General features: G+C 35.7%; 2 protein-coding genes across 3 annotated transcripts in view; one reads left to right on the forward strand and one right to left on the reverse strand.

Moving 5' to 3' along the window:
• Nucleotides 1-125: 125 nt before the first annotated feature.
• LOC117420942 (vacuolar protein sorting-associated protein 37A-like) lies at nucleotides 126-8773 on the forward strand. Its single transcript, XM_034034731.3, has 12 exons — nucleotides 126-537; nucleotides 1076-1150; nucleotides 1294-1411; nucleotides 1715-1815; nucleotides 2861-3092; nucleotides 3779-3849; nucleotides 4121-4248; nucleotides 4351-4409; nucleotides 4795-4863; nucleotides 5280-5423; nucleotides 6111-6208; nucleotides 8437-8773. Exons 1-11 carry the CDS (start codon nucleotides 428-430, stop codon nucleotides 6189-6191), a joined length of 1188 nt encoding a protein of 395 aa, XP_033890622.1. The 5' UTR covers nucleotides 126-427; the 3' UTR covers nucleotides 6192-6208; nucleotides 8437-8773.
• Nucleotides 8774-13799: 5026 nt separating this feature from the next.
• LOC117420397 (myotubularin-related protein 7-like) overlaps nucleotides 13800-15378 on the reverse strand; it is a 32959-nt gene continuing 31380 nt past the window's right edge. For both annotated transcript variants that reach the window (XM_059026988.1, XM_034033817.3), the window contains exons 13-14: nucleotides 15007-15133; nucleotides 13800-14522 (exon numbers count right to left, since the gene is read on the reverse strand). In XM_059026988.1, the coding sequence (XP_058882971.1) occupies nucleotides 14157-14522; nucleotides 15007-15133 (493 nt within the window). In that variant the 3' untranslated portion in view covers nucleotides 13800-14156. The remainder of the gene's footprint in view (nucleotides 14523-15006; nucleotides 15134-15378) is intronic.

Below are 15378 nucleotides of genomic sequence, written 5' to 3' on the forward strand. Positions count from 1 at the left end.
TTTATATTATTATTTTTTATTTTGTTAATTGTTTTGTCAATAGAATTTACACAACTTGGATAAAACTATTTTTTAAGTGTATTTTTGTTTGCAAAATATGTAGCGTCTTTCTGTCAAAACACGCGATGACGTCTTGCACAAGCACCACAACTGAGCGACTGCTTACTTAGGCTGCTCAATTTAAGAGACAGTAACCGCTTGTTTATAATTTGTATCGGATATAATAATACATCACAATAAGGAAATATGTTTTGAGTTATATTAATGGGGCGTCTTAGAATACGGGCATGACTGCGGTTAAAGTATACATTTGAATCGTGTTTGTTTGATTGTTTTTTTTTTTTTAATTTTGTTTTGTCTCCCAGTCGAGGCTGTTTTGTGATTAACTAACTATCACTAGTTCAGCTCCTGTCCAGATTAATAGAGGATGAACTGGATTTTTCCCCTGTCCAAGGGTTCTGGACCTCTTCCACCTCTCACAAGTTTACAGCAACAAAGACAGAGGCAGATTGAATCCCTGAAGACAGCTCACTCCAGGTAAGGTATTGTCACGAGTCAGGTATTGCGTTGTGGAATTGCATGTAGCGGTTTCGGATTAAAGTATTATAATGTTTATTTGGATTACGAGGCCATGCTGTGATTCTTGAAATGTATTTTAGCTTACGACTGTAAGTCGCCCTGGATAAGGGCGTCTGCTAATAAATAATAAATAAATAAATAAACCACAAATAAATTTGTTGGACATTCAGATCTGTGAAGGCTGTGCCGTGTTCTGTTTCACTTTGAGTTAGAGGACAAAGCCAGAATTTCCTTAGAACAGTTTCCACAATAATCCCACTTTTAACGCGTTCTACTGTAAAGATAGTTTCACTGATTAACGTCAGGGCTGAAGAATGAGAAATGTTTAAACGCCATTGAATTTAACACTAGAGAAAGGGGAAGGGGCTTCTTTCCTCTTATGAAAACTGAAAGTTCAAACATTAAGACTCCAAAGCAGCAAGGTTGCCTTTACCCAAAGGATGAGATTGACTACTTCTTAGTATAAAGAAGTTGCTTCATTTTTTCTCCCCCACAGCCTAGCTGAAATCCAAAAGGATGTGGAATACAGAATACCTTTTACAGTCAACAACACAACAATCAGCATTAACATGTAAGTACCAAAGGATATAGAAAGGCGTGTATGCCTACTGTTTTGCTTCTGTTTACTAAGCTTAAGGGCATACAGTAAACACCATTAAAAATAGGTTTTCAGGATTTATTATTTTAACTGTTCTTTATCTTTTTTTTTCTCAGCCTTCTTCCTCCACAGTTTCCACAGGAGAAGCCAGCAGTCAGCGTGTACCCACGTGTAAGACATCGCTTAGTGGACAGCCACAATGGCACAATGGTCACCAGCCCGCTCATAACCAATGTAGGTAACCTGAAATATGTGTGTGCAACTGGTACATGACTTATTGCCTTACTTTATCTACATAGGGACAGATAATAAAGTTGGCAGAAGCTTTAACGCAAACGTGTGCCAACACTGTGCAGACATAATTTATTTTTGTCCTCCTGGAGGAGTGACGTAAGCTTGCAAAACTTTAAACTCATTATGATTAAACATCTGCAAGGTTGAATTGGCTACTGTGTATTCATAGTGTGGCTTCTTTTTGCAGAAGCCATAGTTTTCAGTTAAATTGTGAAATATATCTTATTTGTTATTTCTTCTCAGTTCACAATGCATTCAGATCTGGGTAAAATCATACAGAGCATCATGGATGAGTTCTGGAAGAATCCTCCTGTTTTGGCATCTGGTTCTTCAGGGTTTCCCTTGTGAGTTGGCAAGATACTACACTCAAGCTTATGTATTAACAATAATTATTTTTTTTCCCCCTCATTCTCAACTAGCCTCTGGATACATAATTATTATGTTTCCAGAGGTTAGTTGAGAATGAGGGGGGGAAAAAAGATGAGACCTATTTTTAATTTTATGTAATATAAACATAAGTACATACAGTAGTGTGCAGATGTATTAGAACACCTCTGAGTGTGAGAATCGGGTAGTAATCATTGATATGTCTGAAAAAGTTGGACCACTTTTGTGCTTTAATTAGGCATCTTGAACAACTTCTAAAGTCATTAATTCTACTATTTGTGGCTATGTGTTCCTTTTCTCTTACTATTTTAAGTTAACTGTTTAGTCCAGTGGTTAAAGAAAAGGGCTTGTAACCAGGAAGTACCCGGTTCAAATCCCACCTCAGCTGCTGACTCATTGTGTGACCCTGAGCAAGTCACTTAACCTCCTTGTGCTCCGTCTTTCGGGTGAGACGTAATTGTAAGTGACTCTGCAGCTGATGCATAGTTCACACACCCTAGTCTCTGTAAGTCGCCTTGGATAAAGGCGTATGCTAAATAAACAAATAATAATAATTGCACGTGTGACCTATTAAAGTCATCAATTAAATTAGACAATCAATAATTTGCATATTTTTACAATTGTCCAAGTTCAGTTTGTGGTTTGATTTCATATGCACAACAAATCAAAACAGAAACAATGGGGCGTTCTAATAAATATGCACACTACTGTATACTGTGTCTGCATATTATAATGGTAAAAATGTGTGTGAGACAATACTGTAGTTAAGAATGTGATTTGTTATGTTGAAACATGTGAATGTATGATTGCTGCCTCCAGTCAGTGTGCAAATATATTAACTAGATGATGTAAAGAAGAGTTGTAAAATTAAATAACTTGGTGTAACATGGGGTATACAGTATGAGGTCATGTGATCCAACAGTAGCCATGTTTACAGTACAGTATACGTAATATTTTTGTCACCCATTTTTTGGTGATTAATCCTTTATGTATTTATTTCAGTATGTACAATAAGCCATCAGGAATTCCTCCGTACCCTCCTCAGGGTTTTCACTTCATCCCTGCTTTCCCCCAACAAGAAGCTCCCCGGTCTGTGGCCCCAGCACCCATGCAGGTCCCAGGAACAGAGTCTATGCCTGCATCTCCTCTTGGCTTCAACATCACCAGGCCTGCTGCTCCTGACTATGGTCTCATTACAGACTTGCCTTTGCCAGTTCCCACTGCTGACTCGCAGGTAAATCTAGAACAGATCCAAGAGGTGTAATCTATTCACAGCCCTGGTCATCAGGGACCACTAACAGTCCTGTCATTTGTTTTAACTACTGTGTTACCTAAAGCAGGAGGCTGTGTGGTCTAGTGGTTAAAGAAAAAGGGCTTGTAACCAGGAGGTCCCCGGTTCAAATCCCACCTCAGCCACTGACTCATTGTGTGACCCTGAGCAAGTCACTTAACCTCCTTGTGCTCCGTCTTTCGGGTGAGACGTAATTGTAAGTGACTCTGCAGTTGATGCATAGTTCACACACCATAGTCTCTGTAAGTCACCTTGGATACAGGCTTCTACTAAATAAACAAATAATAATAAACATTTGGAAAATCTGTAGTACGCATTTGTAGATAGTCCCCGATAAGTTAAGATCCCACTTACCAAAGTGTTGGTGGCTGTATTTTATTTGTTCATATACTAGGTGTGTTGATAACCAGATGCCTTAAATGTCTTGCTGCAGTGGAATGAGGAGCAGTTTAGTAATTTGTTTAGTTATGTGTTTATTTTTGTAGAAATTCAGAAATTGTTTTCCTATTACAATCGGGTTTAGAGAAATAGTACAACCTCTACAGTATGTGCAGTCCGTTTTCACATATCTTTGCACTGGTATTGTATGCATATTTCATTTAATTGTGTTATACTCATTTTGTTTTTAGGCAGGTCTTAATGGACACACTTACAAGATGCCTGAAATTCCAGAAACTTTTCAAGAACTGTCAGAACTAAGGTACTGTACATTGTCTACTCTGTAGACAGAGTATTCTGTACTAATGTCTTTCAATCTCAAATTTGAATAGCAAAGCAGAATGCTATTAGGAAACTGTCCAAAGACCTTTGCTATGAAAAAATCACAACAAAAAATATTTATTTCACTATAAAGTAAACTTAACAGAATAAGATTGAAGGAATTGGGTACAAAATAAAACCTGCAACATGTTGTTCCTGAAAGTATGTCAACTTGTACAGGCTAACGTGTTTTTTCCATAATTTCCATTTAGTATTTTGCAGCTAAAAGAGATGAATGAACAAGAAGATGTGCTGCTTGAACATTTTGTATGTTTGCCACAATTGAAACAGGTCACCTCTGACAAGGATGAAATGGTCAAGAACATCATAGAGATGGCAAGTGAGTAAAAGTTATGGGACTTATAGAATGTATTTTTTTTTTCTTTGGTTGTCTGGTTTGATTTTATTTTTAGAAAAACCCATTTGTGTTTTGTTTACACAGAAAATAATTTGCAACTTGAGCCACAGTTAGAAGGAAAAAGACAAGATGTATTATACAAAGTAAGTGTGCAAGTTAAACCAACCTTATTTATAATAAATGCTACACATACATACATTTAAAAAATAAGATCATGACAAAATAGTGTTGTAACTGGTTTAGTCATTCACTGCTCACTTTATCAAGGTACTCCAAATTTCATTTTCTAGGAGTTTCCCTTAATTTGATAAGGCACAGAATTTCACAATAGCTATGTCCTGTTACCAAGTGTTCTGTTCATTTCCCTTGACAAATCAACAAGGTAACATAAGGTAGTCTGTAGATTAGTTCATTTACTATGTAAAATTTGAGAAAGTCAAGGAGTATTGAATAAAATTGTTGGAAGAAATGTTAAGTGGCAGTGGGAGAGGAGGAATACATAGTCTTACTACTTAATTTATCTTGTAGTATGAGCAGGTAACCCAGATGAAATCTGCCTTTGAGACAAAGATGCAAAGACAACATGAACTAAGTGAGGTAAGGTATGATTTCCATTTACAAAGAAATGTTCAGCCTACCTTGGAGTCATACACATTTACAATATACTTGATATTTTACACATTTTGTCTTGCTCCCAATAATCAGTTCAAACTAATCTGAAACACAGCAATGTATCTGGTCTCAATTGTATGGATGGAGCTTTTAATATCAGTCCTAATATATTGAATGGCATTCATATAGCTATCCTATTTTTAAATGTATTATTTTTAACCTCAAATGTGGGGTAGATATATACCTCTCTACCAAAAAAATATATATATATCAAAGGAATATAACTTTTTTTGGACCCCCCCCACCCCCACCCCCCCACCCCCCTTTCTGTCAAGCAACACAGTCCAAAGAGCAGAAGTGTATAATGTTTTGCTGCAACTTCTGAACTGTTCTCTGAACAGAGTTGCAGTTTGAGTGCCCTGCAAGCCAGGCTCAAAGTAGCAGCTCAACAAGCAGAGGAGGAGTCGGAGGACATTGCAGATGACTTCCTGGAGGGCAAAGTAGAGATAGAAGACTTTCTCACCAACTTCATGGAAAAAAGAACAGTATGTGACATTTTATATATATATTTTTTTGTTTTGTTTTTTTTAAACATCCTTGTAAGGAGAGCTTGGATGAGATTGTCAGTTGTTGCTGTAGCTGCCACACCTCTATCAATGTTGTAATGATAAAGATAAATGTGCTTTAAGATAATGGCTTCATACTCAGTAGACAGGTACGGTCTGAGATTCCCCAGGCCTAGTTCAATTGTGGGTGTTCTACAAGAATAAATAACCCTTTCTTGATCAATGACACAGACCACATGCTTTGGCTCAGTGTCTTCATAGTTGGTACACACTTGTATTCTGTGATTATTTCAATACAGTGCTATTACAGGTGGTGTCCAGTGAACATTAATCATTTTAGTGCCAGTGCTGTTGCAATGAAAATAATTTTCACATTTCCATTTTATGTCATTTTTACAAGCCATTTGATTTGATCTGATATGACATACCCTTAGATTACGCTACCAGGGATGCTTTGTTTTTATTAACACTATATATATATATATATATATATATATATAAAATTATATTTATATTTTTTTGGTTGCTTTGGGGCAAATTTGATTCTATATATATATATATATATATATATATATATATATATATATATATATATAATATATATATATATATATAATATATAATATATATATATTTATACTTCACCTATGTGTGTTTGCTTTAAAGCTTTGCCACTGCAGAAGAGCCAAAGAAGAAAGACTTCAGCAGTCAATAAATACCCATGGCCAGTTTAATGCACCATTATAACTTACCAGTTTGTCCAGGTAATCTGCTTTATAGTGACAATTACCTTCTGTGATCTATTGCTTTTACACTCCTGGAAACATTAGCATGTGTCTGTGTTCAAATAAGATTACGATTAAGATTGAGGGTGATCTTTCATCAGTTTTGGTTGTTCTGCAAAGAGAATAGAGAGATTTCTCACAGTGTAGTCTGCAGTAAATGGAATTTTGAAGGAAATAAATTAATTTAACACTCTATAATTCAGCCAAGAGGTTTGAGATGAACCATCATCACATCCCTGAGATGGAATTACAGTTTTATCACTTCGTCATTTTTTTAAAACTTTTTTGAGATATAATCTACTCTTTACATCCTACCTTTTTAATATTTTGATTCTGTGTATTTAAAAAAAAAAAAAAAAAAAAAAAACACTTGCGTAGTAAAGTATTGGGTTTTGTCATTCCATAGGTCATAACGCCTGTGACTTAATTGTCGCTAAGTCATGGCTCCTAAAATAATTAAAAAATCCAATATTTGCAGGAGAGAATTGTTTCATCAGTAAGTTATCACATAATACATTAGACCATATATTATTGCAGGACAATAAGAAATGCATATTAAAAAATTAGCAGAATAATAGATTATTTAACTTTTTTTTAATGGGGGGTGGCGGTAGGTGTAGGAACAATTCAGTAATTGATCATTTAATGTTTATCTGGGTTGATTAGTTCTCTTATTAATAATATTTAATTAACGTGTTACAAAGATCGAGGATTTACTATGAACACACATTCACGCGCAGACACAAGGAATATTTAATCAATAGTAGTATTTTATTAAGTACACAAAATAATTCAAATTCAAAAACTGCCTTAACTTGACTAGCAGGCAATTGAAATATGACACCGCCTGTCTCCTCACACACCAGCACTCCAAGCAGACTGTGACGTAGTAGCTTGCTCACACACACACACCCACATCCAAACACACAGCCTCAACTGAGATGATGCAGACAATCTTAGAATATATCACATTAAGCTTATTAATGGTATATAGATTAAGTATATGGTAAGTTATGGTACTTTTAAAGAAATGGTACTTTTAAAGAAATTCTTCATACAACAATATGAGGTAGATTACTTATAGTTACTTCATCAAGTTTCACTAAAAGTTATTTCACATGCAAAGTGTGCAAACTAAGTAATGAACAGTACAATTCTATGAGAAATGTGTTACAATTAATTAATTTAGTTCCATGAAAGGAAAATGCAACTGGAATTATACTCAACAGTTCCTTGAAGCTTAGACTTTTGGTCCGCTGTTTTGGAAACTCAATCTGTTGGTGTCGAGTACAAAAACTCTCCTCTCCGCAACAAAGTCTTCAATCCTACATTGGATCAAACTCGGCAACAAAGCTTTGAATTCTCAATAGAATCAACAAACAGCTGCAACAAAGTCTTCAGTCCTCGTTATAGGATCCACAACAGCGCCCGTCCTCTCTGAGCTCTTCGCTGAATCTTTTAGCTACGCAGGTAGCAGGGCACAGTTTCTTTTGGATAATGTGGTTTTAGGTGTACAGCAGACCTAGACTGGTTTGTCTGATAACAGTCTCTGTAAGTTTTACGGCAGTCCTTCAGCCAGGCCTCAGTTTTGTTGCTTGTGGTCGTTTACACGCTTGCAGCTTGCTTCCTCGTCTTGGGTCTGTTTTCAGGCAGAGACCCATCTTGATTCCGTTTTTAGCCAGAGTCCCGGAGTTGCAGCTTTGCATAGCAGAGTGACAGCACCTTGTTTAGCATTCGATGTGGAGCACAAAATATTAAATTTTGATTGGATATTTATAGTCTTTCTCACACTGCTAGATAGCCACTTTCATGAGATCATTTGTGTATCTTGCCTTTTTTAAACTCACAGTCCTTTGATGTTTTAATGTCCTTTTCCACTGGGACATCGTTAGTTTGTCTTCCTTGTGTCAAAACAGTTGTTGTTGCACGCATGAATTATCTGTACATAATTCAACTGTCCGCTCAGTAATCCAGTTCAGGCGCCTGTCCTCTAATCAGTAGGTCACATAGTTCAGTATGTCTGCCAGAAACCAAGGAGCCCCCTTCTCAAAAAACAGCAGTTTGCCCTGTTTCTCAAGACACAGTTTCATTAATGAATCCAGTTACATTTCTAATACACGTTCATGTATTATCATATTCAGGGAATATGGCCCACAGAGGTAATTGTGACACTAAAGTTAATAATGACCTTGTTGCCTTTTTCATAGGTTTTGATGTTGGCCTGTCAGTGCAGCTCTCAGCTGGATGAAAAGCACATCTTGTCTTCAATGACAACCAGAACTGAAGATGCACCGTTTCTTATGTTTGTTTTTATTTTTGAGCAGATCTAGAAAAACCTTTCTATTAATTCTACTGATTCCAGCACTGAACATTTTGGTGACAGACTCAAAATTACTTGAATTGGACCTATTTAAATGCTGCCCACATACCTGAAATAAATACTGTATTTAAAAGATGTTAATAATAGTCTTTATTATAATCAAAGATATAATGTATTGTTATCTAATTTGTTAGGTAATAAATATTTAGAACTATTACACAATAGATTGGTTTTTTTTTTTCTTCTATTTATCAGGTCATGCAAGTACAAATTATGTGCTCTGTGCAATGGCGTTGGAGGTTTTCTGAAAGGGTGGGGTGGGGTGGGGTGGGGTGGGGTGGGGTTTGCTGTATTATTTTGGGAATTTTCACGGTAAAATACATATTGCACGGCAATGGGTACATTTCACGGAAATCCTGAAATCTGTGGAAAAAAAAATGCAGCCTTCCTTATGGATCGTATGTCTGTTTTCAGCTGCCGAAGGCACGAAAAGCTGCTCTCAGCAATAGCATTAGACATCGGTATAGTAAGTTAGGTTCTTATTTGATATAATTAGCGCCTCACTTTTATATATGATGCAGTGTAACCGCAACTGAACATGTGTTATACAAGCACATTTTTCCCTGCTGTGCATGTTTCTTTTGTCAAAAAGTGGGGAGGGGGAGTATTCAAAGAGATAGCAGATAAAGTGGACATGCAAGAACGTTATTCTATGCTGTTCTAGTGTTAAATGACTAGTTTTTGCATTTTATATTGATACTTCTTGGTTTAGTATGTTTGTAGACTATTAAGAACTGCTTACTATTGATTGTACTGTTCTGGTTTTGTTTTTGGGGAGGTGGGGGTAGCACCACACATCAGAACAGCAGCTCATTAAGCATGCACCTTTATGGGATTGTAAGTCCCCAGTGTTTCCCATTTATGATGATACTAATGTCTACACATAAAATCTGAAAGCTAAACTGTAGGCTGTATTAACTGTATGTATGTGTTTATTATTCTGACTACCCATTAAACATTTTGGAATGATGAAGAGAAACACAAGGTAAACACAGCTGATAAAATTACAAAGCCCTAAATGTACCTGCATCTCTTTACAATGATGTATTGTGATTGTCATAAAGCAAATACCAATGCTCACTTGTTATGCATAAACCTAGCACATGTATTGATATAGCATAATATTAAATGTTTGCAATGACAATAAAAATGTCAGCAGCACTGTAGCATGTCCTATAGCCTACTTTATATCCTGCCATGAGCCTCTACAGGCATGTACGTCCAAAGTAATGCCGAGTTGCTGCTTCGGGGCGGGGATGAGCTCCTTTTTGCTTTACTGATCTGGTGAGACACGGGAATCTGAATACAGTTCCAGCAATAACAGTACTTGAAACACACAACAATGAAATTTGCTAACTGTCCTGGGAACGGTATTTTGACCACATGAATATTCAGCAGGGAAATGTAAACTAAAATAAGAATACAATTGTTTTATAAAACCATGTGTGTAGTCGCCAGGAGAAAAGCAGACATTACCATGTTTCTGCCTTCTGCAAGTTTCATGAGCATAATGGTTCTTCCTCCTGTTAGTAAATTGGTTCAAATGTTTCACCCTTCCTGCATTGCAATGTAAAACAGCAGCTCAAAGCAGCCAATCCAACACCATTACCAGTGCAGTTAGTCACATGATTGCTAAAAGGACTAGATATAAATAGATGGAGAAGTTTCCTACAAGCCATGGACGGCAACATTTTGCACATCATACTGTAGTCTCGTAATGATTGACCATTAGCTGAGAACGTAGAACATTGTTTATAAATCTATACATACACTCTACATTTTCTCCACAAAATTATCCATGATGGCACATGTGATGCAGCCAAATACTGTTAAGAATTATTTTTCACATTTCTGAATATCTAGCATTTGGTATCATAAAACAGACTTTGCGGGGGGGTGGGGGTATGTATAGTATATATTAATGTATAGAAGTTATACCTGTGTGTAAGATGGACATGTTGGATTATAGAACTTGTTTGTATTTTGTAGAAAAGCATAGATTTTCTTATGATTTAAAACAACTCAATAACTTAGATCATTGGCAGTTTAATTTTTTGTTACATTTATTTCAGTGAGAATGCAAATATCAGAACCAAACAGTTTGAAATAACATTTCTCTCAGCAGTAAGTTAAAAATGAAGTTTCTTCATCCGTTAAATACTTTATACATCTAAAGAAGTTTCACACCAGGATTACTTGTAATAACGTATACAAAGAACTACACATATAAATCGGGGTTTAGATCGAACAGGAGTTGCACATGGGCAAAAACACAATACCTACTGCTAACGCTCTACTTACAGTGAAATATCCCAAATATACAGGATTGTCTTAATCCCAACCCTTTAATTCCCCTTTGCCCTTTTTGGTACCCTTTGTCTTTAATAGCTCCAGTGGGGAAATGTAAAGACATTTTAATGGAAACACAACAATCTAAATTAAGTGTACAAATTAGACAACAAATATATATTATGTAGATTACAAGACACAAATAAAAAGGTCTTCCATTGCACCAAATTGGCTTTTATCTTGGAAAATATTTACAAGTAGGTAGAGCATTTACTTTTGCAGCTACATTTTGTATATTTTAACCTGAGGGGCAAGTTAATCCATAAAAAGGTTGCTTTAAATTGCATACCAAGTACCACACATGTATGCAAGAATTGTTTAGAGCATTGTTTCTTTTAGTTAAACAGAAAATATCTTATTTTACCCCTGAAGAATAGTAGACATTTCTCACTGAATATGTCCAATACTCTACAGATATACGTTAAGAGAAACAGGTTTCTTTCATGCAAACATAAATGTTAAATAATTTAATTAACATTCTTCACAATTAAGAATGTTTAAAACTTTATTTTTTTTTTTTAAGAAAAAAAAAAATACATGTTTAACAAAACCTATAAGGAATGTCAGTGATTAAAGAGTAAAATAAGGGCAGCAGTGTGGCATAGTGGTTAGGGCTCTGGACTCTTGATCGGAGGGTTGTGGGTTCAATCCCTGGTAGGGGACACTCCTGCTGTACCCTTGAGCAAGGTACTTCACCTAAATTGCTCCAGTAAAAACCCAACTGTATAAATGGGTAATTGTATGTAAAAATAATGTGATATCTTGTAACAATTGTAAGTCGCCCTGGATAAGGGCGTCTGCTAAGAAATAATAAAATCATAATTGTATGCAAAGGATGTGATGGAGTGAAAATAAGAGAAACAATACTTTACAAAGGATACAGTCTTCCTTTTTGTTGGGTAAAAAGCTGATCCCCACAAATGTTGGCCTAACTGTACTACTTACTGTAATAGTTAAAAAAAAATATTTCTCAGTACAAAAAAAAAGGATCTGACTAAAAGCAGGTTCGTACCCTTTACCTAAAAATAAATGTTCAATGTAAGGATTTTATTTCTCATTTAAATATGTGGCCAGTATAAATCATTACTGTGCAGATGGGAAGTAAAACACTGCTGTAAAAATAACTTCTAGAACAGTTATAAGGATACTTGAATATATGTTTGTGAAAAAAAAGTTTAAAGCTACCAAAAAAATCACCAGAAGTGCCATAGGTGTACAAAAACAAAAATACACAGGGTTATCTATGCAAGTGTGATTCTCTCCTTTGTTGTGCAAGATAATTCATACCTTTAAAAGACCTTTCCTCTACTGTATTTGCATATTTCTCTACCTAAGCAAACAATCGCGTTGTGGCTAGTGCTTTCTTAATGGTACTGGAAAAGGTGAAGAAGGCAATAGCATAGGGTTGCAGCGATACAGAAATCGTCGTTTGTATAATTTGTCAAACTTAATATAACCAACTCCGAGAGAACACTGACTATATCTGGTTTCTGGCTATTCTATATTACTGTTATTCATGCATAAGCTGCACACATTTAATCCTTGTTACAAGGCAGGCCCGAGTTACATACAAATAAAATAAAACTTCATGCATTAAGTTTGTATTTTTGTATAATTAAATTACATATTTCTGTGGAAAAATATATAAAAAATGGAACGTGTTTGGTATGCCTTGTATTGCAAATAAGCACAGCATTTCGTAAAGCAAATCCAACTACTGAACAATTGGATTTATGCATGATTATTTTTTGTATTATTTTTTTATTTATTTAGCAAACGCCTTTATCCAAGGCGACTTACAGATACTAGGGTGTGTGAACTATGCATCAGCTGCAGAGTCACTTACAATTACGTCTCACCCGAAAGAAACACACAATGAAAATACAGTGCAACGCTCAGTAATACGATTACTGCCATTTTATCAGACGCTGTGTTTCTGACTAAAGAATTTTGTTTTATAAACCCAGTCAAACACTTCCATTCTGAAAATGAAAAAGTTTCATAGTAATATAATAGGTATGTGTATAAAGAGAAGTGTTACTCTAGTGATGCCAGCTAGGGATGTGAGTTTTTGCACATTTATTTGTGTTTTAGATTTTATTTTTTCCTTAATCTATTTGCTACACACCAAGGAGTGTATTAGATAACTAATAGAAAGCAGCCCTGTTTATATTATACACACACATATATACAGACCCCAGTTTAGTCTAGACCTCAAAGTAGAGGCTCAGACATTTTTATGTAATCGTAAAATTGGTGCAGGGCTAGTGCTATTGTCTACCCCGGCTTTAGCGAGTTTATATTTTAATGAAACATGAACATTTATATTTTAGGGTTTATATGTCATGCTTTGCTTTAATTCAATAATATAATCAGAATAGTGATCCTTTTTACCCAGTAAAGCATTCAGTATCTATATTTTTTATCTGCAGTCAGTATAACTGAGTTTGACTCCTGATTGTAGGCAATGTTCTCTTCTTTTTCTTTCTTAATTCAACATAATTTACTGAAATTAAAGTGTATTTAGTGTTGTAGTCTGTTTACTGTCTGGACATGTACTATTGTACTACTTTGGAAGTTTACAAGAATTCAGTGAAATACATATTTTGAATTTGAAATTATATTCTATACTGTTATTGTTGACAAATACAACTGTTCCTTTCTTTAAAATTATCTAGAAGAAAAAAAAATATCAGTTCTAGATCCAGATGACAACTGCTCATGATAATAATCGGGATATTGTCATATTCTGTCCAGCTTGCATCTTGATGTGAAAAATCTTGTATCGCTACAACCCTACACCAGCCAAAACTACTGTTTGACTTTGTTTCTTTTAAAATGTTTATAAATATCTACTGTACACAATGCGGGTTTAATTGCATATTAAAAACTACCAACCAACATCTTAATGTTAAATTTGGATTTTAACAATATAATAAAAAAAGTGTTCAGCAATAGCCATGATAAATGAGACCTAAAAGGGGATACTGTACTCTTTAAAACATTGACAAAAAAGATCAACTCTGTATCAGCAACCAGCAGCTTTTGTTCTATGTTCAAGTAACACCTTCCCAAAACAAGACCTAACAAGTATAAATTAATAATAAATAATTCCTTTTTACATGCATTGCAGTTCCCTCATTCGGAAAGCTTGTCCCAATTTCTTTCAGACCAAGGCCCCAGGGAAGCGGTCTGTGCTCAGGCAGCCGAGTTGGCAGCCTCGTCAGAGTCTGGGTCCTTGGCACTGTCCTCGCTGGGGAGGGAGTCCCCCCCACTGGGGGAGCGGCAGTTCAGGTCCGCCACACCTGACTCCTGGTCGCTGTTGGTGGAAAGGTCAGGGTCGGAGCTCTTCAGGGTGTCCCTGGTGAGGATGAGCACAGAGCTCTCCTCATCCAGCTGCGAGGGGCTGCAGGAGGGGAAGATGCCTGCAGTGCCGGTGTAGTCTTGAGGCGTGTTGGCTATGCTGTTATCAGAAGTGGACACCCCCAGGTGCTTGTTTATGTCTCTTGGATTGGCCTTAATTTCATTGTGTTTTACTTGTAATTTTTCCAGCTTGGCTATTTTCTAAAAAAAAAAAAAAAAAAAAAAAAAGATACAATTACCAAACAATTAAACTTGTAGTTTCTTTCATCTACTGCAACAATTTTTATATTTTACTTCCCCCCCCCAAAAAAAAAAAAAAAAAAAAAATTCCAGCGTGTGCTCCCAAAATTTAACTTAGGAGTGCAGAGAAAGTTTGGATTCTACATTACAGTGCTTAAAATAGAGTTAAAACATGATCACATTCAACCACTGGTGTTTGAAGACCATTTAAAAATCAAATTTCCACAATTTATATATATTTTTATTACGTCCAATCTTCCAGTTGCATAAAAAAGTGTGAGTGGACTTCATCTCCCAGAGCACACCAAAGTGAAAAAGTAAAACCAGGAACTTGGCAACTGGTAAGTTCCGACCTCAGAAGTCTGTATTTGTTTGTGGCAATCAGATAGAGACTTCATTATCGTTTAGATTGAATTCCTTAAATTTAGGTATTTGGATCTCCAACCTCCTCATGGATCTCCAGATCCTCCTCCAACTGCTGCGTCTCCTCCTTCACAGCCATTAGGAAATCAATCACAGACTGTCTGGGGTGCAGTCCTTTCTCAAAGCGGTTATACATCCCCCTCCAAAACCTGCATGATACACACACCATGTTTTTTTTTTTAAATAGTAATACAAAAGTTGATAAAGCACCATTTTATTATTGTTTTTTTTTAATATACAACACATATCTATTCAATTTATCTAAACAGTGACAGACAGAAATACAGAATAAAGAATGTTATTTTAGAATGTTTTTCTAAACCATGATATAATGGCAGTATTTAAATTAATTAAACAGACCCCTTTTTTCACAGCATCCAGTTATGTAAGCATC

The sequence above is a fragment of the Acipenser ruthenus genome, chromosome 1 (genome assembly GCF_902713425.1).
Source record: "Acipenser ruthenus chromosome 1, fAciRut3.2 maternal haplotype, whole genome shotgun sequence".
NCBI lineage: Eukaryota > Metazoa > Chordata > Actinopteri > Acipenseriformes > Acipenseridae > Acipenser > Acipenser ruthenus.